The sequence below is a fragment of the Parus major genome, chromosome Z (assembly GCF_001522545.3).
Source record: "Parus major isolate Abel chromosome Z, Parus_major1.1, whole genome shotgun sequence".
Classification (NCBI taxonomy): Eukaryota; Metazoa; Chordata; class Aves; order Passeriformes; family Paridae; genus Parus; species Parus major.
The window spans coordinates 22,192,804-22,216,042 of record NC_031799.1 but is presented as its reverse complement, the minus strand read 5'-3'; the positions used below and the strand labels follow the sequence as shown (position 1 = coordinate 22,216,042).

Genomic DNA, 23,239 nt, shown 5'->3' with positions numbered 1-23,239 from the left:
AGTAAGGACATTTTCATCAGTAAGGACAAGAGCAAAATGTGCATAAAGAAGTTAAAAGGTTATACGGAGTTTAGAAAGAAGCCAGCAAAACCTGCAAACATGTATTTTAGCACCATAGGCAAAAGAATATTTCGATGTCAAGACAGTTAGGACACAAGAACAATAAGCAGTCAAGGATAGAGCAAGACTCCAGAGTGACACAGTTTATCGTCTTGGTGACAAGAAGAGTGCATGGACAGTATAAGATGCTTTTTGTTAAAAAAAAAAAACTAAAAGAAAACCAACAAAACATGAAGAGAACCATGATTGCTGAAAATCTGGAAGTGCTTGTGTATTGGAAGTTTCGTGTCTCACTAATATATCCATAATAGAGATGCCAGCATAATTTTTCTAATTAGATATTAATTCTAACCATTTACTCAGTTTCAATAAATGAAAAACAGTAAGTAAAAATCAGCTGACTTACATACATATACAATTACTCCTAATAACTCAGGCAGCTAAATATAAAATTTAAACTTTATATGACAATAATAATTTCACTAGGCAGCACAAAGTAATCTGCCAAAAGAATAGGCCTTTGCTGAGAAGAGACAGGCAAACTCTATATGGTGCATAAGAATGTGTTGGTGAAGAGTTCAGTTTTTGTTTGTAATTACTGCAGTTTTGAAAGGCACATAAAACATTGCAAATTTACAGGCATGCATGTAACTTCCTTTGTTCATGATTCTTAAAAACCGCATCTGGTGCAGCATAAGAGTTGCACCTACTACAGCTTCTGACTGCCAGCCCCACTTCTTGCCCACGTTTCATGCAATGCACACAACTAAGGACATGACTTATGTAGCAAACAGTGAACAATCATCAGAGCATGGCATCATGAAAGCAGTTTAGGGCCATATTTCCTAAGAGCTCAGATTCCTGAAAACCTCCTTAGGTTTTCCCCCTTCTACTTGCTCCAGGAATTTGTCTACTTAAACACCTCAATCACAGACCCATTCCCAGAAGGAAAAGACGGGCTCTGCAGCATGCCTGAGAATACCTCACCAGTGCATAACATTGTACAGGAATGCTGTGACTCACTGAGCGATTTCTGAAGGGAAATTGGAGTAGCTATACCTTAATTCAATCAGTATGTAGGAATTATCTGCAGGCAGTGCTTCCCAGTCAGCATTAGACAGGCATAATGTTGCTGCTTCTCAGAAAAGCATCACAGAAACAGATGTGCATTGCAAAAGGCCACCTTACCCACTTCCATCCAGTTATTGCAGCACAATGTGTATTTGTCTTGTAGGGAACAGATCACTGTCTCCACTGCACTACCTTTACTCTGCTTGGATTTACTTCTTTATATAATGAAATACAGAAATGCTATAAAGACACTGGAAGGGACCTGTTCCAATGTTCTGTATGAAAAAAAGTCTGCCTGAAAAGCTTGTAGTCCTTAGCAAACTAGTAATGTTGAATCATAAAACAGATGGTGCTTAAAAAGAGCTATAGAATTAGCAAACTGCAGCTCCAATTCATGTGATTGTGGCATTAAGGATCCAACCCACATGATCATAGAACAAAAGCAATCACACGGCTTGGAACTTCTCAGCTCCTCACAAACTCAAGCTTTCCATTTGCAAGGTCATATTATACAGTTGTATCAAGATGCATTAGGGCAAGCAGTTCATTTGGAAATCTGGAGAGAGGTTTTGGAAAGGGTTGTTGGCAGTGTGCCTCACTGTGCACCTCAGGCACACAGCTGCTCCTCAACATTTCCATGTCCCAAAGAACTTTATTCATTACTCAGCAGTGTTTCAGAGCTCTCTGAAATAGGAAGCCCATGTCAATCACGTTGAAGTACTTATACCATCCAGAGGATGATGTTTCTGTATTTTAAAGATATTTACTTAAAAGCAAAAGGCATCCTACTGTATTTTGTTTCACCTGGAAGAAAATACTTCACTTATGGAAGACAAGAAGTGTTCAGAAGCCAAACTGTACATTCAATAAATCTTGAGCATACTCACATGGGGAGTCATCCACAAACATGGGGTCTATGTTATGCAGCAGTTCCACTCTGGGAGAAGGTCTTCCTTCGCTAAGAGAGATTTCAAAAGGAAATGTAAATTACCTTCTATAGCTCATTAGGATTCTGCATCTTTTATTTTAAGGCTTTTTGTCATCTTAATAGAGAGTGAGCTCATAACTTTAAATTAATTAGTATCAACTTTAATTGGAATGCTCCTTTCTGGCCGAGAAGAAACAACTTTTGCCTCTACAAGTTTTCCATAACTTTAGTGATGTTCATTTAGATTATTTGTAAGTTTACAGAGTATAGAATTGGCCCTACCTAAGTAGTTTTACAACAATCAATTTTAAGAGTCAAATTTCACAGCATAAGCTGACATAACACTTGCTCTGCTCTTTACATACCTGAACAAGGGTTGGAAGCGTTATGGCTGGATGCCTCAAAAAACACCACAGGCATTGCTATCCCACAAAAAAAATCTAATGTTGATTTCTAATTGAAGTCACAAGGATTATTTAGATTTACTAAGAATCTTGCTGTGTAAAAAAGAAAATAATCTCTTTTTCTAGCCATTCAGCACATAGAGACGGAGGGGAATGAGCCTCTGAACTTACCCATAAATTTCCTTAGCTAAGTAAATCCCAGACCTAAAAAACTAAGAGAATGAAATTTACTCCTTATAAAGGGCAACATGAGTAGGAAGACATAATTAGAAAGAACCTTGGCTACATGAAGACACAAGAATTTATTATTTAACAGTGGCCCTAAATACATCCTTTCAGAAATTTCCAGATGATTCAGGGTTTTTTTTCTTTCATTAAGGAGCTTAAGTTAAGACAAAAAAATTCAACCAGGTTCCCTAAGCTTTTTGACATTAAGAATATAAATCTCAGTGGAGACAGAAAAAAATTACAGTTATTGTAATATATAGAATATACCACTAAACTATTTACTTGTAATTCAAAATTTTCAGAAACAAACAATTAAAATAATATTTTTCTATTACTTTCCTAAAACCATTTCTGGTTTATTTACTCAAAATTCTATATTTTGAGTGAGTCCAGAACTAAAAAAAAGAACTAAAAGATTAAATGTGTTCAGGGAATATAGTATCATATTTAATATAGAGGAATTACATAAATTAAGCTACAGTGTTAGTAATTCAATGTATAGAAAATGTTTTTCCCAAAATGTGGATGAAAGGTTAATTGCCACCCCACCTCCATTGTCTATAGTAGTCACATTCTTAATTAAAGAATGTTAGGCCTTATTTAAATAAATTTTATCTTAAATTTAATAAACTCAGTCTCTATGTGCTCCATTGACAGCTGTGTTCAAGTGTGCCTTTCACCATCTCTTCATAGGTAACAGTAACAAGAACCATTTAGCAAAAGTCAAACTAGGATTCAAATTTATAGCCTGTGATTGACTCTGCAATAACTGCCTGGGCCAATTTTCTTTAAATTTCTGTGCTGAATCTACATTTTCCAGAATATTTTAAAAGAAAGAAACCACCAGACATATGCTAAGTAGTCCAGTATCTTCCACCATAGTCAAATACAGAAGAATTAAGTAATCTATTCCTATTTACTTCTCATCTTTACAGATTCAATATTCATACATTGCTACTCAGTATTCACACAGGGCTGAGGGACCAGCAGGGCCAGGGAGGGGATTCTGCCCCTCTGCTCTGCTCTGCTGAGACCCCACCTGCAGGGCTGTATCAGCTCTGGGGACCCTGCACAGGAAGGACCTCCTGGAGTGAGCCCAGAGGAGGCCACCAAGATGATCACAGGACTGGAGCACCTCCCTTTCTGGACAGGCTGTTTTGGTTTGTTCAGTCTGGAGAAGAAAAGGATCTGGTCAGCCCTCATAGCAGCCCTTCAGTACTTAATGGGGGCCTTCAAGAAAGACAGGGACAGACTTTTTAGTAGGGCCTGTTGTGACAGGACAAGTGGTGACAGTTTTACACTGATGGACAGTTGATTTAGATTGGATATTAAGAAATACATTTTATGATGAGGGTGGTGAAACACTAGTAAAGGTTGCCCAGAGAGATAGTAGACAATCCACCCCTGGAAACATTCAAGGTCAAGTGAACAGGGCTTAGAGCAACCTGATCTAGTTGAAGATGTCCCTGTCTAAGGCACAGAGGTTGTTCTAGATGACATTTAAAGGTCCCTTTCAACCAGCCTCTTCTAGGATTCCATGTGAGTCTATGACTATACAGTGTATAAGTGTATTCATAGTGTTCAAGCAGACTGAGGTAAGCTGCTTTACAAATTTTAACATGGACAGTGGATATTATATACTAAACATGGCTATTTGCATTACAGCTGATAGAACACAAAAAATAAAGATTATACTTCCGTTAATGTAATGCAGAAGTTGCCATTATTATTGAATCCATTTTTGTTCTGGGATAGAACAACGTTGTTACTACCTTGGATGTGATTTACATGTAATCATGAGATATGTTCCCTGATCCCTATGGCATCACTGCATTAAGCTCCATAGAGCTATTACATGGTACAGCACTGTTTTTCAGTTTGAGTGCTAGTCCAGGAATTCTTGTTGTACAGAGCATGGAAGCTCATAACCAGCATATATCACAAAACAATAGTCAAATAATTTGGCACTGTATGTTGAAAAAATCACCTGCCTCATAGCAAAAGACATGAGGAAAACAGAAACAACATTCTGGCAACAACAGATAAGAAATTTATGCCTGTAACAGAGATCCATTTCCCTGGAAGTGCCTTAACTCTTCCCTCCTTCCCATTTACAAAACTTCACAGAGTTCAACTGTGATTCACCTTGTAGTTCAACTTCAGATTGGCAGATGTTCTGCAAGGGTGTTTTGCATCAGGAATATAGCCTAGCCAGGAGAGCTACAATAACAAAGCAATAATATTCTCTAGGGAAACCTCCCTTTGTATTTTAGCAACTGCCTGTGCAGCCATATCTTACAACGCTCTAATTTAAGAATATTTATTTTTAGACTTCAATGTCCTAATACGTCATTCCTCCTCCTAAATATAAGAAACTTTTTATATTGTCTGCTTATTATTCTGCCCTGTCGGATGGCAGAATAATTAAGATATGTCTTAGTTATTTAATTAAGCAGTTAAAAGCTGCTGTTTTTAGAAACAGTTCTCTATGTAAGAACAGCTTAATGAAAGCATGTGGCCTAACTTCAGAGTTGGTATGAGAATCACCTAGTTCATTCTTCTGATTTGCAAAGTTCTTAAAACATACGGAAAGCCCTATCATTCCTTAGTGAGCACAAACAAAGATCTACATACAATCTTCCCCTTTTGTTGTTGTTAAACAGCCAGAAGGTGTCCTTGGAAAGGAATCCAAGGTTTTTCAGTGTATGTTTGTCTTGCACAAAAACATTCTCAGCATAACTAAGCAAAATCTGAGCCTTTATAACCTTGTCATATTTCTCTGTGTCTTATTTTTAATGTTTTCCTAAAATTATTGCATTTCAGATATGCTGGAAATAAACACACTCTCAGCTTTAGACTGCTCTTTCTTCTGTGTTAATTTGTATCACAACCATGAAATGTTTTTTAAACAGGTGCTTGATTTCTAAAACAAATGTCCATTCATTACAGAACAATTCAAGTTGATCTTACTTCATTTGCTACACCTAATCAGTTATGATTTTTCAAGATCATAAAAATATAAAAATGAAACTTGCCCTACAAAATATATAAGTAAAACTCAAAACTCTCTGCTTAATAATAAGCTTTGACAAAATAATAGTTATTTGTACTGTACTTTACCCTGAATCTCAGCGCCCATCATACTGGTTCATGTGGTTTACCATTACATTCTTCTGTTAATGCAAAATAAAATACATTCTCTGAGCACAGACACACTAAATATTCTGTGCTGAAAATCAAGATGTATCAAAAAAATGTATCAACCAAAGAAAAAATCATTTTTCCAAGTATCTTTATTTCAATAGAGTAGTAAGCATCTGGAGAACAGATGTTTCCTAAAAATGCCTTTTGCAATACTTGCTTGGAAATATGCAGTACAATTTAGACTCCATGACTGGTTGCATTTTAGTATTGTTCTTGCTATTCTCAACTATTTTTGTAAAATATATCAGTGATATTATCACCGTATTTTCAGAAATAAGTTTTAATATGTACACTGTTCTTGAACTATGTTACAGTCTTATCCATGATAATCTAAAGCAAGAGAAAAGGGAAATCTACTATGATTTATTATTTATTTATGAACCTTTATAAATATTGATACCTGAGACTGGAAACATCTGATAATTATCAAAAAATGGGTTGACACAGTGATACTATGCTATGTTATTTTCAAAAAGTAGCTAAAGACATCAAAGAGGAAGTTAAATTTCATTCCAAAGTTACTCAGAGTAAAATTAAAATTATGTAGTGCTGGTTTACTTGTATGCAGCAACATAAAAATTGCACATAAAAACAGTCCAAGGTTGGTATGGATGGAGAAAGACTACTAAAATCTGCATGTGAAGATGTCATGAGCACAAGGGCAGGGAAAGGGCTCTTGTAACAGCCAGCTAATCCAGACTAGCATGTCAGAAAAGCCCCAGCGCATTGAGGTAAATTCCACAGGACAGGGACATCTGGAGACAAAACAGGATGGCCCTTGGTGACTCACAGAGGTGGTGCAGGACACAGATGCAGCATCAAAAGGACACAAACAGGCACAACTAGAACCTGCACACCTAAGTTACCAGCCTAAGAAGAACACAGAAGAAGCTTGAAGGACTTCACACCGGACATCCCTGGACCTCTGCACCACAGCAACAGATGCTGGGCCCATTATGTGCTCACAAACATCATGGTGTGAGGATGCCAGGTGGATGGCTTGAAATCCTCTGCCCCTCTGCCATCCTGGGCAGACTTCCTGGACACACACACCTCCTGGTGAGTAAGACTGCCAGAGTCTGAGTAAGCTATAAACATGTGAGCAAAACCTGCTCTATTTCAGTTCCCATTTAAAATAAAATCACATTCCTCTTGTGTTAAGTCTTTCATTGATGCAGTGTTGAAACACTAATGGGTCAGCAGATGGATTTGGAAAGAGCAGACAAGCTTTTGAGTTTAAATCCCTGCCAAGCTTTTAAGTACCATGCAAATTTTTGCCTAAGAGTTCAAACAGTGAGAACACACTGTGCTTCCGCATTTTCATGCATTGCATGAGTGAAACTTAAAGTATAGCTAACCAAAATGAATGAAAGAAAGAAGGCATTTTTGTCTGCAAGATGCATCTTTTCCTGCTATTTCCTGCTATTGCCTCCTAACTGTTAAATGCCTTCTGGTTCTTCAAGCCAGAATTAAGTAGACAAGGTATGAAAGGAACACTTGGCTATATATGTGACTCTCAGTACTTCTTTGTACTACAAGAACTTAATATTAATTGGTGTCCTTTTAATGTGAATCCTAATTTGGACTATAAGTCATTTAAAGTAATGACAGAATGTTCATTTTGGTCTAGAATTTATACCCAGCATTTAAAAATTTCTGTTGAATTTCTGTGTGTTGTATATATATTCATATTTCTATAGTATATTACATTTATACATAGCTATTTTCAGTAGTATATTATTTATTATAAATTATTATATTAAATTATTATACTTTATATTATTACATGCATATCATATTAAGATCCAATCTTTTAAATACTGATCATTAATAGACAGATATCAGTGACATAGATTCAATATTTTTTTGACTTCTGAGAATATCTGCACCATCCCATATATTCTTTTGAATATCTAAATCAAGGTTCCAAATTTATGATCTTTTTCCTTTTGATTACACACATATGAACTGGCAGGCTCAGGAGTAACATGTCCCTCACCAAAACAAAAAAATCACAAGAAGCTTATGCATCTACTTACATTAGACTGTACTGGAAGAAAAATAGATGTAACACAGTGATTAATTTTTATTTTTTTAAATGAATTAGAATCTTAGAAAGTTATAATTTCACTCACTATGAGCCATTTGGTCCCAGAAAAACAATAGATTTGAACTTTTCATCAGATAGCACTAAAAGGGCACTATGCCTTCATTGTTTGCTATCCAATATTCAAGTGACCTTTTGAATTATGTTCATGAAATTTAATACACCCATTTATCCTGATTACATGGGAAAATCATGTGAAATTTGACATTTTGGCTGCAAGGTCAGCCAAGGAATAGCCTAACAGTTAGAAAACCTGACGTGTTACCTGTCCAGACTAAGGCCCTCTCTTTGACACTCACAACAACACTGCTAGTCACCTGTTCCCTGGCAGTCCCAGTAAACATTGCACTCATTCCCTTTACAAAGACAGAAATGCAAATGTCAGCAGTGTGCTGGCACAGCTGTACCTATCCTTCCCAACAGCTCTCCTGCTGAAGTAACCTGATCTGAGAAGATCAATCCATTGCAAAAATACATGGTTGAAACTGAACCTGAAGTAGGCAGGAATTCTAATGGTAGCTGGAAGAGAAGTCTATGGTTTAGGTGCACGCAGGATCCTGCCGATGCTAAGTTTCCCCACAGGAACACTGAGAAGTACAACATTTTTTTCTGGCTGGATGGGAGTCTCCATTCCTTCCTGGCAGTTAATGATCCCTGGCCTCAATTACACATATCGTTATCTTCTTCCACTTGGAAGAGAGCCATACAGTACACGTGGGCACAAAGCCATAGGCTTCCTGCAAACTCCAGCTACTACAGAAAACCACTCCTTAGCTCTTCAGAAACACAGGCAGCACTAAGAATGAAACCAAGCTTACCAGCTTCAAACAGGTAATGCTACAGGTATTGACAAAACAATTCTGAACTCAAGATATAGGGTTTCATTCCAGGGAGGTATAGCAGGTTGTGTTTGGTTTTGCTTTTTGTTTTTTACTCCAAGATCCATACAGATGGATCCATGGATGGGTACATGGATTAGCATCTACCTACTCTAACTCTCTATTTGTCATCTCAGTCCCTAACCCAGGCAGCTCATGCTTGTATAGGAATTGCTTTTAACTCTTGCAATTCACAGTCTAGGATACACACAAAAAAAGGAAGGGGACAAAGGGTGAAAACAGAGATAATATGGTATAGCCTACCTGCTATAAATACAGAACAAAGGCTACCAAAAGAAACAGAACACTACTCCTCAACTGAATAGCATGTAGGAAGTAGAATTGTTAGCCCTTTTATTCTGCTTTGGCAGTATTAAACTTTCCATCCTAAATTATTCTTATGTGAATTAAAACTATATTCAAAGACCTACTAAAATAAATATAACTTCTTTGAGTACAGACAACTGCATTTAGCCATATCAATGAATACATTACACACAGCACATAAAAGGAAGAAACATACGAATTTAAACCAACGCAATTTTTGAAAAACAAAAGGTTGGTCACAGAACATTCAAATTCTGCAGAAACATAGGTTTTAAGGACTTTGTAAGCTTTTTTTAGTGGAATAAACGAACATTGAAATAACCCAGCTGGAGCTATGCTGCCTCTTTTTTTCCAGTCATCTAAGCATGTCTGCATTGTGCTTTTAAGTATTTCAGCTTGCTTGAATCAGTCACAACATCATGACCTTCAGGAACCAGGTCAGGTGTACTTTTGTACTCTATCTCAATGGCTTTTTGGGACACTGGACAGCATGACATGGGTCTGTGCAAGTGGTTACACTGTAAGCCAGCCTGACGAGTCCCGCACTGAGCTAACAAACCATCAAAGGGGAATCCATGTTTAGTGAGTTTAATGTCTGCACAGATTTCCCACATGTCCAATTCCAGATGCATACGGCAGAGACACCTGACTGAGCTCTGTAGAGAGTAGGATTTGGTTCCTAAAATTTAAAACTTATACTCCATGCTGTGCAAACTCAGTTAACATACTTTGGGATCACACAATGCTCTTGAAGAAGTATACCATATTTGTGAACTGTAGTGTTCATACCAAAAAATTCAAAATACCTGGTTAAAGCTGTATGTAAGCTTTGCATCTGTAAGCAGGATTAATTTGCAGCCTGAATAATTTTCTCATAGACAGCACAATTAAATGCATTTATACTTTCCTTTTTTTATGGGAAAGGAACAGGTAATATTTCCCTCCCCACTTCAGTTTTGTTTTCTGGGCTGATTAAATTCTTCTCATACCAGAATGATGTCTTGGTGATTTGACATGAAAGTTACCTGATAGTGTTCCAAACATCAAAGCCATCCAAGGGCTTAGTGCCATTGGTATGTCCTCCAGCAAGGTGCACCAGCGTTGGCAGCCAGTCAGAGATATGGATGAGTTCATGACTTTCTACACCTGTTTGTTTCAACAAAGGACTTGCAACAAAGCCTACACCTCTCACTCCTCCTTCCCAGAGAGTCCATTTTCTCCCTCTCAGTGGCCAGTTATTCCCCCCTGCTAAAGTTTGTCCTCCATTATCTGAAAAACAAAGAAATAAAAAGAATCCTTGGTAAGAAATAAGCAGAACAATCCTCCCCACAACACCTATTAATCCATTTGAAAAAATATTTCACAACACAGGTGTGTCATGCGAGTATTTGCATATTGCTCTTAGATAATGTCAAACATTCAGGGCCCAGTAACAAACATATGTTACATTTTAACACCTACAAATTACATGAACGGAAAGTTATCACTAAGCAGAAATTATACCATACTAAAAGACAGTAATTTAGAAAGACTGTGCTAAGAACTGCTTGCAACCATGATTCAAAACATCATTAGGTATCCAAAGCTTACAGAACCAAAGACTTCAAAAATTTAGTTTCAATTGATTAAAAACCACAAGAAGAATTGCTATCAATCAGAATACACTGGTTTCCAAAGCAGTATAATACACTTGAAATGGAAGTGTATTTTTAAATGGAAACCTGTTATTCCAGTCTCAAGACCATACTCGCACACCGAGTTTTAAAAGCAAGGTTTTTTCCAGATTTTTAGGCAGCCATACTGATATATAAGGTTAGACAAAGGGTCTAACCTTAGGTTAGAAGGGTTTTCTTCTCCTCAGATAGAATGAGACAGCCCTTATAAAATTAATTGAAACTAGTTAACATAACTGATGTGATCCAGATATTTCATTTTTTGTTTGGTGAGAATAACAAATATGATGGTTACAGAAAAAGCTGAATCACCATGTCTACAGAAATATCTATGTGAATTAGAGATGGCTCATGGAATGTTCTTCTTTCTCTCTCTGACCAAGCTTCCACACTTAGGATAAAATCCAGATCCTTGAAGTTAACAATAACGATTCTTTGCATTTATTTTCAGTACTGTTATATAGTTGTTTTTGTTCAAACCTACTGTAATGTTCTCAGAAGAGTCATCGCTAGAAATTCTGTTAAGCATAATTTTCCTATTTTAATGAGGTCAAAATTATTTCAAATAATAATTGCTGACCTGATATTCAGTGTAATTTGACAGGTTTGTATTGCATTTTCTGAATTTGAGATCAAAACAACAAGTCCAACACATTATAGAAGAACTTCCCTGCAACCAGAAGAAAATTGTCTTTCTGGTTGAGAAGAGTTCAAGAAGCATTTGGACATATCCTCGGGCACATGGTGTGATCCTGGGGGATGGTCCTGTGCAGAGCCAGGAGTTGAACTCAATGGTCCCTGTGGGTCCCTTCCAAGTCCTTTTCAACTCAGCTTATTCTGTGATTCTGTGTTTAATTAGGGATCAATGTAAACCCTCACATCTTTCTATTGCACACAGGAGACCACTTTTGATCTGCAAAGGAATAAACCACGGATATCTGTGAAGACTTTGGAAGGTAGAAGCCTAAGCTAAATAAAGCACTTGGCAAAAGCAGAATTATTTCAAAAGAGTTAAATGTCCTGTGGCCCAGCTAGCTTCCTGTTGGGTTGCCCATGTCCCTGCGTTTTTTATTAAAAAGAAATTAATCAAGAGTGCTACCATTATTTCTTGCACAACGATGTTAAGCTCTGAGATCTGAGAACATAAAGCAGTTGCTGATTACAACAGAAATTAAAAAAAGCTATGTCAAACCACGACAACCAGTTTCAACAATTCCTTCTACTCATAATGTAAACAGGAATTCCTGTCAGAGATACTCATGGGACAGCGTTTTCAGTAGTTTTTAACCTTTGGTGGCCTTAGAATAAAAGGCATCTTATCCACACTGTATTAGAGCACATTTTGGACATACAGAGGAATCAGAATTTAAATATGTTACATAACACGTTTGTATAACAGACTGCTCACTGTCCATATCTGTTTAATAGCATCACATGAGGGTTCTTCTAATTTCTGATTATCAGCTACAAAGTAGCAAGGAAATTATTGAAGTAGGTGGTATTTCTGTAGAATAGTGAGAGAGAAATGTGCACTTCTCAGGTTACAGTCAGATTTTTGATACTTTTTTTCCTTGCTTTCTGTAAAAACATTCACATTCTTCCAGTCTCACTACACACTAACTTCTCTGATACAAGGAATCTATCTAACATACTGATAATATATATCCTGAAAAAACTTGTGTCTTGTATCAGCATTCATTCATAGTACATCTAGTTTAAAAGAAAGGGGGAAAAAATCATGTTTTGATAGCTGATCTGATATGCAAATGAAAAAAATCTGACATATGAAACCAGGCTCATCCCCCTCATTTGTCTTCTCATTGTCACATTTCTAGAACATTACTTTTTCCTTCCTCAGGAATTTATGTTCAAGTGGTCCTTCCTGCATAATTTCTTGACTGAGTTATCAATAAAGTGTTAAAGGAGGGAAAAAGTATGGTTTCTGTTTTGATCATTAAGGTTTGTTTCCTTTCTAGGTAGGTAGAATGTAAGTGATGTGTCACTAGCAGCTTGTATGTAAGCAACACCTTCCACACAGTCTGAAATGTTACACTTAGAATTTGTTAAAAAAGAGTTGGTTACATAAGAATGAAAAACCCTAATGGGAGCTGCACCAATAAAATATTAAATTAGCCACTTAACAATAAAGGGAGAGAAGGAATAAACATGAAGCCACTGATTGAACATGGAGTACAGACCTGAGAGAAAGTCCACTCAAGACTGCCACTGCTGCTTTGGTCCTGGTTTTACCTCCAGGAATATGTCTGGATAGCAAGAGACAAGATGGGGACCGGCGGTGTATGTGTGTGTTCAGGTACATTTCCCCTAAATTGAGAGTTGTGGATGTATATATTTATGCTAAAAGCTTGTATGGATTCAGAAAGCCACTGAAGAAGTTAAAGTGGAAAAAAGATACATAATTCCTATATGAAAACACGTCACCTCAGTCACAAGAGTTTCTTCAGCCACAAACCACTGAGGATTTGCAGATTTTCACAAAAGTTTCCTAGAAATATGCCTCCAAGAATGGCCACAGTGAGGGGATGCATGGCTAGACAGATCCTTCATCTGTGAAAGCACAACTATTCTCATCTTCTCCCAAATTAGTTTTCCTTACTAACTCCTTATGCTATTTTACGCAAATATCTCAAATATGGAAAAAATTCCAAAGAGCATGTGGAAACTCACAGTAGTTTAAAACACACACTTAAAATCCACTTAGGTATGAGACAAGTGGAATCATTGCTCCTTGATGTTCTATACTGGCTTCATATCCAATTCTAAATCCATTTCAAAACAATATCTTCAGAACTATCCATCATACATTTTTGTAACTGTTTCTCTCCATGACTTATCCCATCTTATGTCAGAAGACAGTTTCCAGAGCAAAGCTTTTGGAATCAAGCTACCTTCACCTCATGGCCCTGATTTGTAAGACTGCTTAGTATTAAAGTTTCAGCCTTGCTACTTCAGGTGAAAACACAAGCCTCCTCCAGGCATGATACTTCATTACCTCTTTGCTGGAGACAAACATCAAATATGTTTTTCATTAAAAACACTGAAATAGTGTGGAAAATGTAGAGAGTGTATGTTTCTTATCGGTAAGAAAAATTTTTGCAATTACATCTACATAATTTAGACTACAGCAGTACCCACAACATATTAGGGGCATTAAAAAATCATAAAACTAAGCAGCTCTTGTCCCTAAAGAAAGGACAAAAGAGGATAGAATAAGATTGTATCTAGAAATTATGCCACTTGGCATAAGCATTATCTAGCCAATTCATGCAGCTTTGTTTGCTTTTTTGAATGAAAGCATCACACAGTTTTAAAGAGCTTTATTCCTTGCTTGGCTTGGCCTGCTCTGAGAGATGTTTAGCCACCATTATTTCTCACCGCATTAATCACTTTTATTAGGTATTATTTTAAGGAGGGCGGTGAAATCTGTGGCAACAAAGGAAAATATAGGGAAGAGACAGTCTCACTAATTAAAGAATCGTCTGAAACAGAATTTGTAGCAAATGCCACCATCAACAATGAAAAAATGCACAGCACATATATGCTGGGTAAATGACAAAACAAGAGAATAAAGGACAGCAATGGAAGTATCCTGGCTACTTTAAAAGGTAGTTTTCATCAAAGCTGAATCAACACAAGCCTTGATGGAACAAGTTGAAACAACAAAAATATGTTGCAAAGTACCTCCACTCCAAAACAATTTGGGTGAAAATAGGACATATTTTCAAAAGTAAGTCATAGAAAATCAAAGAATATAACCTATTCTTAAAATGCAGGTGATTGTCTTTCACACTATTGTGGTTCTTTTATTAAAAATAAAGAAGAGAAAGGGCTATTTTAAAAAATATACTTAATAAAAACCTTTCAACATATGAAAAACAGATGCAAATTAAAACTTGTGTGTCTTGAATATACAATTATAACTTCAAAAATGAAGGCAAATGTTCTGCTCACAAACATCTGCTTCTGTAATTAATATTCATTGTCATATACATGAAAAAGTTTAATTTGCTAAATTTGTAATTTCTAAACTGTAAGAGATGCTTTGTGGGAGTTTTTAAGGGAATCAATAAACAAAACTAAACAGAGAGGCCCTTCTGTTTCTCCCAAATACTTCTCTAAAGAGTTGCCAGCTGCCAAACATTTTGACTAGTGCAGCATATATATACAGTGATGTGGGATGTATGTAGCTAGGGAGCAGTTTAAGACTTCTTCAAAGAAGAGATGGACAATAAAAAATAGCAATAAAACAATTCTGAAGGAATAATTAATGAAGCATGGATTCAAGTCTTTGGATGGACTTATTTTCTTACAAAATTACCCTGGAACTGAAGCAACAGTCTGCTTTGCACTGTGAAGATAACCATTGGAAATAGATGCTCACAACTGTGGGGAGAGCTTCATTTGGGATTTGTACCTCACTAGACAGTAGCAAACCAAAAAAAGTAGAAGAGTTGATTTAAGAACAAACTCTGACAAAAGATCATAAATATCTCTTGCCTGCATCCATCCATTGCCAAGAAAAATCCACAGTAGTTACTGAACTCGGAAGCAATATCAATAGCATTAATAGATTTGTTAAAACTTTAAGCATCTCAGTTTACTTCTCTGAGAAATTCAGTTTAGACAGGTCAATGGTCTTGAAAGTTATTTTTAGGAAAAGAAATTAAATGGAAACAAGTACTGTAATACTGTGTAAGGCCAGCTCTCTAATAAAGCAAACTTAATCTCCTCCAGTTGTCCATATTAAAAAAAACCCCAAAACATTATTGTCTATGCAGTGGAATGAAAGATTTATTTAAAAAGCTATAAAGAGACCTTTATGTTTTATTTTTTGGATAGTGGGCAAAACTAATAATAAGAGCTTCCAAAGACCACCTAAGTACAGTGTAGGCAACACCCTAGTTTCTCCACCATGTGGACCAAGTGACTTCCTCCTGTGACTTCTACTGCCTTAGCAGCTTTTGATCACAATTCTGCCTCACATTAATGGTTCAGAATAGAGGTACTATTTTCTCTGCAAATAGGCAAGAAATAAGTCTTCATTTAAAAATATTCCTTGCTGGTTTTTTTGGTCAAGTATTAGATAGGGCTTAAGTGTGTTGATTAAAAATGGTAAATAGTACATCAACACTTTTCTGCTATTTTTTTTCCCCAGAAGAAACAATGTGTCTTTTGTACAGCTACCTATTTTTGCTCCAACAGACCAGGCCTTGTTTCAATTATACTACAGAAAAGTGAATTTTTCTTCCTAACAGAGCGTACTTTTTTTGTCTCCCTTGTGACCACTCAGGTTGCTGCATTCTTCTTTCAACCAGAACTGACCTACACCCCACAGTCCCATTGACGTGCCTGGCAAATTGTTCTAGACAAGCTTTTCCGAGAGGGCTTCCTGTAATTTCTCCAAAGATTCATCCAGGACTGTATTTGGTTCTGTTATTAAGCAGTTTTCACTCCAGCATTTCTCTTCAGTTTGCATTTTCTTAGTTCAAGTAATAAAGAGCTACCTATAAGTCTCCTCACAAAGGGAAAAAAAATAAGTCACTGACTACTTGAGTCAGACAGTAGGAATACTTCACAAATATACTAATCATTTACACTAACAGTCTTTAACTTCCATTTATTCTCCACCTACCATTCTGCTGACATGACATAAGTCTGTTCAAGTTTGTGATACATATTATACAACCTTGATAACAGTACCTGAACTGTAATTTTAAGTATATGTCCTAATAATCCAAATTCTCAAGGTAAGTTTAACAACAAGGAGTAGAACAAGGAGTGATATGGAAAATCTTTCTGAAAACAACTTTAGAAAATACAATAGTAATTCATTCATTCCCACTAGAAAAATAACAATCTTAAGGAAAAGAAGTTCTCTTTCAGCATAGCAATCCAATAGATTAAGTATTTCTGAATTGTTTTTTCTCTGTATACCTCAGAGCACAACAAATCCTGCATAAATAAATGTTAGCAGTAAGTTACAGAAGGCCAGAAGTGCTTGATATCACACACACATTCACACACAAAATTAAACATGTTAAATGTTTTATGTTAATGAGGTTTACAAATTTAAATACTTTTTGGATGCCTATATTCATTTTTAAAAATAGATATCCAAAAGTTTAATACATCTGTAGGTATATAACTCATATACCCACATAGCAAGAAATAGCCAACCAATATTTAGGATTTGATTGATTACAAATCAATAAAAAGAAACAAAAAACAGCAAAATAACAAAAAGCAAGCAAGCAAACAAACAAACAAAAAAAGGCAAGAGAAATTAAGTGCAATGAAATGCTGTGTGCCAAGAAAACCTTTGGCTATGAAAACTCTTTCCTATACTATTCAGAACACAGCCCAAATAAATAATTTGAAATAATAAATCTGCAAGGGCAAAGAAAGAAGAAAACTAAGTATCTAGGATTATATAAACACAATTAGATATCATGAATCAATTCAGTATTTGTTTACAATATACTCACGATAACTTTAACCAACCATTAGAGTCTTTAAAGATCAAGTATAACATTTCTGGCTCCTGGCTACCAACACCCAGGTCTCCTTTTACCTGAAAACAGTTACAAAACTGTTTTGCCAAATAGTCCTTATGTACCTACAGTACTTGTCAAATCCAACATTAGCATGCCCCAGTTCTTTTTCCCGTTTTCCACCAGTACTTTCACTCCTAGTCTTTTTTGACTTGATTAATCTCTCTGAAGTTGCAATAGAAAACTCCCATGCTCTTTGATTTCTCTTCAAGGGCCCCTGCAGTAAGCTGATCTAGCACACATCTGTCTGATATGTAAACCATGCCAAGCTCTGTTTGAAAGCCTTGTCTAAAGCCACACAATATTTTAAAGTGAGTACAGACCAGAAGAAAAAAACAAGTTCAATTTATTTTATAATGCAGGGTATTTCAATATGTTATCAAATTAAAGCATCTTCAAAATAAGGAGAAAAAACCTTTTAAGCTTCTGCTACTCCTGAAACTGAAGGCTGCTAACATCCTAAAGCCATCAAATACATGTAACCTAGCATGTAATACACACATAAAAAGTTTGAAGGGGAAATGTCATCAACAGTAACTCCCATTTCAGTTTCTGACTTCTGATTAATACATTAATGGCTTTGTGAAGGTAAGACTGAAACCAAAGTGGTTTCTCCTTGCTAAATGAACAGAATCCCTCCTATATTCTCCTTCATTGCATTTAAAACTGTTGTAACTCAGAAGGATGTTTAGTTTCCAAGTGCATCCCCCATCTCTCCCTACCAAACAGAAGAGATATGTACATATGGTAGACAGACAATAATGAAATAATAAAAGGAAGACAGGATAGGGGTGACAGATGACCAAAAGTATGCTTGGAAGCACTGAATTTTACACATTAAATTTTCTAAGTGAAGAGACTGTCCAATAGCTGGCAGCACCCAGGCATTTTTATTCAGTAAAAACATTCAGAAGTTTATTTTGAATACATCTGTGTTTATTCCTCTGCTTCTGGAAGCAGTGTGACTCTCTTAGAACAAGCCTAGTGCTATTATCAAAATAATATTATGGATCTAATTAGGAGGCATATTAATAGAAGCTTTTGGAAGAAAAAAAAGCCTGAAGTAGGGCTGCTGTTACTGTGCTTACAGATACTCTTTATAAGCAATGACCAGCCAAAACTATACCTTCAGATGTGGAGAAAGATCTGACCTCAGACCTGCGATGTTTGTATTTTAGGCTGCAAGTTGTAAGGTAAGAAAAGAGGGTGCTTATCCCAACCGTGAAGACTTCACATGAAGCACTGAGGTGCACATGGCCCACAAGGAGGCTGATAACCTTAGGGAAGCATTATTTCACTTTTCTCCAGTGTCATTTGAGTGGGATAGAAGAAATGGCTAGTTTGACCAAACAACATTTTTGTTTTCTTTTAAAAAGAAAAAAATAAAACAAAAAATCCCAACCAAAACCCCACTTCCAGGGATACAAAGCTGCCAAAACTTAGAATTAAAATGCAAAGAGCAGAGACCTGGTCTAATATACAGGCATTAAAGCCTCAGGGTTCTTCCCAGTATTTTCCATCCTAATATCCTGTACCCCCTCTTTCTTGGAGTTTATTTGAGAGGAAGTTGCTCTGATTGCCTTCTGTCACTCCTCTGGCACACAATAAACAGAGCAATCTGGAGTTAATTTAAGCAGTTTAGCACATCAGGATACAGCTGGGAAAGGTTTTGGGAGAAAGGCTGGGGAGGAAGAACAGGGCTGCACACAGTCCAACCCAGCCTGTATACAGGAAGGTGGTGCAGATGGGCATCTTCCAACACCTCCTGCAGACAGGGAAAACTGCCCCACGATGAAACTGTCCAATCAGCCCAGGAACAGCAGAAACCTCAGTGCAAGGAATTTAGAAGTCCATTTTCAAAAGCAGGAGTGGTAGGGCCACCGCTTCATATAAGGAGTATTACAGCTGATCCTTGGTCATCCAGTAGTAACCCAACCCCTCCTGTGTGTCTACCACTTTTATATTTCACCCTCTATAAGCCAGATGTCTTTTTTTCTTAAGTTTAGACACATGCATTGGTTTTACACCGTGCAAATGATGACTTGATTCCGGCCATTGGACAGATTTACATCTGTTTTTTACATCACTTTTGTTTGAGTTCTTAATCTCTGGGGGCCCTAGCTATACCAAGAATATATTGACTGAGTTCATTACCAGAAAGAAACACACACCTGCTGGCAAAAAAAAAAAAAAAAAAAAAAAAAAAAAAAAAAAAAAAAAAAGAAAGAAACAGAAGTCTAGCTATTAGTTACCACAGGGGACATTTTTAAAAAGTGCAGCATACCCATTAGAAGGAAGCATGTGTCCATAAGCTAATTCTCACACCATGTACATAAACAACAAAAACTGAAACTCTTTACTCCAAAGAGTGAAGAAAATAACATTCTTTATAACACTGGTCTTACAGAGGGGATGAAAAAGGCTAATTGTTTTGTGATCAGTTGTGACTGTTTCACTTGCTTGTAGGCTGTGTCACACTCTGAGAGATTACAATGAAAAGAAACAGGTAAATTAATTGAACACAGTGGAAATGCAACAGTCTCAAATAGGCATGTCCAGCATTGTCTAAGGCTCTCCCAACAGCCACCTCAGCTTTCGCTAACTGCAACCAAGACTGCAGGGGAAGAAAGGGGTTACTTTACAAGTTAATATGGTGATAGAGAAACACAAGTAATGGAGAGTAATGGAAGTGTACATAACTAATATAGGTTCCCTCTAACAATCTAAGTCGTATTTTTAACCAGTTTTCATAAATCTGTTCTCCAGCAATGGGTTATGTTTTCCAGGCAGGGAAATGGCAGGAAACCTATTTGCTGAATGAGTGTTTCAGAATACGTTTTGCTTGTTAATCCTTTCTTTAACATCTTTGCTTGGCTACAAGTAACAATGGCTGAATAATATACTGCTGAATATAAAAAAAAAAAGGATGTTGAGCTGGACAAAACAGAACTTATGTTCTCCAAAAACCAGAAAAAAACTTTACAGTTGTCCCTAATACTCTCCTCTCCTTCATTTTGTCACAACAATGCTACATTCAACTGAGTGACAAGAAGGAACAATTAAATTCAAAATTTTTAAGTTATTAAGGATTCTTTTATTCCAACGTTGTGATTTTTTCCCCCCAGCTACATGCCAAACCATGCCCTCTTTAATCACTCCCATATTTAAATCTCTTCAATCTGCCTGCACCATGCTAGTTCAGTAAGGTCACCAGCAATTTCCTCTTGGCAAGATCCAACCTTTCTCCAATATCATCATCCTTGAACTTTCTGCCACTTTTGATCATATTTCCTGAAGCTGTGAAATCTCTCCTCTTGGCAACATCTAGCTGTAGAGACCACATTCAGTCCTCAAATATACACTATAACTCTCAGAGATTTTTAAGGAGAGTTGTTCATATGCACAACAGAAACAACTGTAGACTTCAAAGGAATAGTCAAATTGCATATTTTGCTCTTTGTGGGCATTGTAAAGGGTTTGTGCCTAATTATCATTCCCTAGAACATTTACCCTGGAAACTCTATCCTTTACAGGGTAATTTTTTTCTCCTTTTCCATTACTGAAAGTGGGAAAGAAGCAGAAGAATCCAAAATGCACTAACAGATTCCTCTGCTCAGAGACAGTACTTCATTATAAATAGAGCTTTAGCCCTGGATGGTCAAATGATTCACAGTACACCTATACTTCAGATATAGGCTAATCCTACCATTTTCAGAAGACATCTTGCCTTCTTTTCCTCGCAAATTTCTTGTCTAATTTAATTATTTATGCAAAAAATTCTTATTTTATTAGAGCCATAAAGCACATCTGCTTTGTGATTTAACTTACACTTGCCAAATTAATTTCTCCACTACTGCTTGACATCCCTGATGCCACCAACAGTCTGAATTTCTCATCTCATTTATACCATTGACCAAACCACCCACATCATCCTCCCTTGGCCTGCTTAGTGCAACCCTGTATTAAGAAGTATCAAGTCACAGGGGTAGGTCACTGCAAATGAGGGATGACTAGAGGTGATGGTGGCATCGCAAGTGGTGAGCTCCCCTAATCTCCACATTTACAGCTGCGGTTTTATCTTCCTTGAAAAGGACTTCTGCCCTCATGAGTAACCACTACCTGACTCACATATTAGTGAGTTCAGATGTCACATTTTCCCTCCACTCCCCATTTAGCAAGGGAGTTTTACTAAATCCTATTTCAGATTTCTCTCAGGATTATGGAATACGTGACCCATTAAATTAGGCAAGGTCTTCAGGTCCATGTTTTCCCAAAGCCTATCTCCTCATTTGCCTTAGGCTGCAGGAAGGTTCTGACTGAACTGATTTAAAGAATAGAGGTAATCAAAACCTCTCAGATCACACAAGAGGTTAACAACTCCTAAAAAAGGCTGGTATGATTTTAAGTATGTTTACTCTTCACACAGTTTTGTCAAAATTATCTAGATTAATAAATCAAAACCACTGTAGCTATTTACAATGTCCAAGCTACCCAAGGTCACTTGGAGAGAATCACAGGAAGCCACATGCAGGCCCTGAGCAGCTGAGAGACCTCAGGGGCAACTGCCTGTGAAAGGAGGCACCTGTGAGCAGAAAAAGCCCCTAACCTTAGCCCCACACATCAGCATCACTGTCTACACAGCTATTCTTCCACCTGAGGCATGCATTTTTCCTTTTAGAGTTTTTTTTTTGGTTGGTTTTGTGGTTGTTGTTTATGGGGTGGTTTTTTTTGCCGTTGCAATTTTTTTAGTACTTTTGACTTTCTAATGAACCATAATGGATGGTCAGCAATAGTTTCTCTCTCCTAGTCAATGCAAACCATTTGTGGTCAGTAAAATCTAAGTAATTTTTAAATATTTAAATTGTTTTAAATAAGGCTTTGCTTTTTCAATCATTTGAAACCACTGGAACACAGCTTGATGGCAGCAGAAATGTATGATACATTCAAGTAAGCAGATATCAATTTATATCCTCTGCAATCAGAACCAAATTATGTACGTTAGAGAGAAAAGGAATGGAATGCACCTTTTGTTTCTTAACTCCCATGAGTAATTGAAGAAAAGTGTGGAAAAAATAACCAAAAAAAGCATGCAGAAGAGGTTTTTCTTTATTTCCACCTGTTACAAATGCTTATTTGATTGTAAAAAGTGTTACAATGCTTCAGTGCAACTAGAAAGTAGACTTAAAGCAGACCTAAAGAGATACAATTAAAATTCTCATTAAGTTCTGCACACCAGATGTCAGTGTATGCTATTTCATTGTTGATTTGATAAAGTAAGATAACTCTTGCAAGTTATCAGAAGCAGTACAATGCTCCAATACATCCAGTTCTCTGCAGTGATCAATAACTATCTTTCGCATAGCCTAAACATGGAGATCATCTACAATACAAGAAGTCAGTACTGAAAAACCTGCACTACATTTGCTCCATTATTTGATTTTATATGTTGTAGGTTAAAAACATTTACCCTAAGATATAAGTGAAATTACTGCTGCAGACTTCTGATTCTTTCCAACCAGTTCAAGCTACTCTGGAATCTTAATACAGAATTCAGGGTCAGCTCACTTCAATGTACACAAAGCCCTGGCTGTATTTTAACTTGAGAAAACACAATTGGAGGTCAAATGTAAGAGCAAGCACAGGCAGCATTCCACACAGCAGCAGTGCTCAAAGTTCAGATAAAAGTGGGGGTGTTTCTTCCTGCTTAAAGAGAAATGTAAAGATAGATGCTGTACTGTAAGAGACAGATACTCCAGTCATAGGAGGCATGTGAAAATGTCTAGAAAC

General features: G+C 36.7%; 1 protein-coding gene across 5 annotated transcripts in view; it reads right to left on the bottom strand.

Moving 5' to 3' along the window:
* The window catches only part of ARSB (arylsulfatase B), an 83,423-nt gene that overhangs the window by 41,639 nt on the left and 18,545 nt on the right, over window positions 1–23,239 (bottom strand). For all 5 annotated transcript variants that reach the window (XM_033520515.1, XM_033520514.1, XM_015652640.2 and 2 more), the window contains exons 5-6: window positions 10,233–10,476; window positions 2,019–2,089 (exon numbers count right to left, since the gene is read on the bottom strand). In XM_033520515.1, the coding sequence (XP_033376406.1) occupies window positions 2,019–2,089; window positions 10,233–10,476 (315 nt within the window). The remainder of the gene's footprint in view (window positions 1–2,018; window positions 2,090–10,232; window positions 10,477–23,239) is intronic.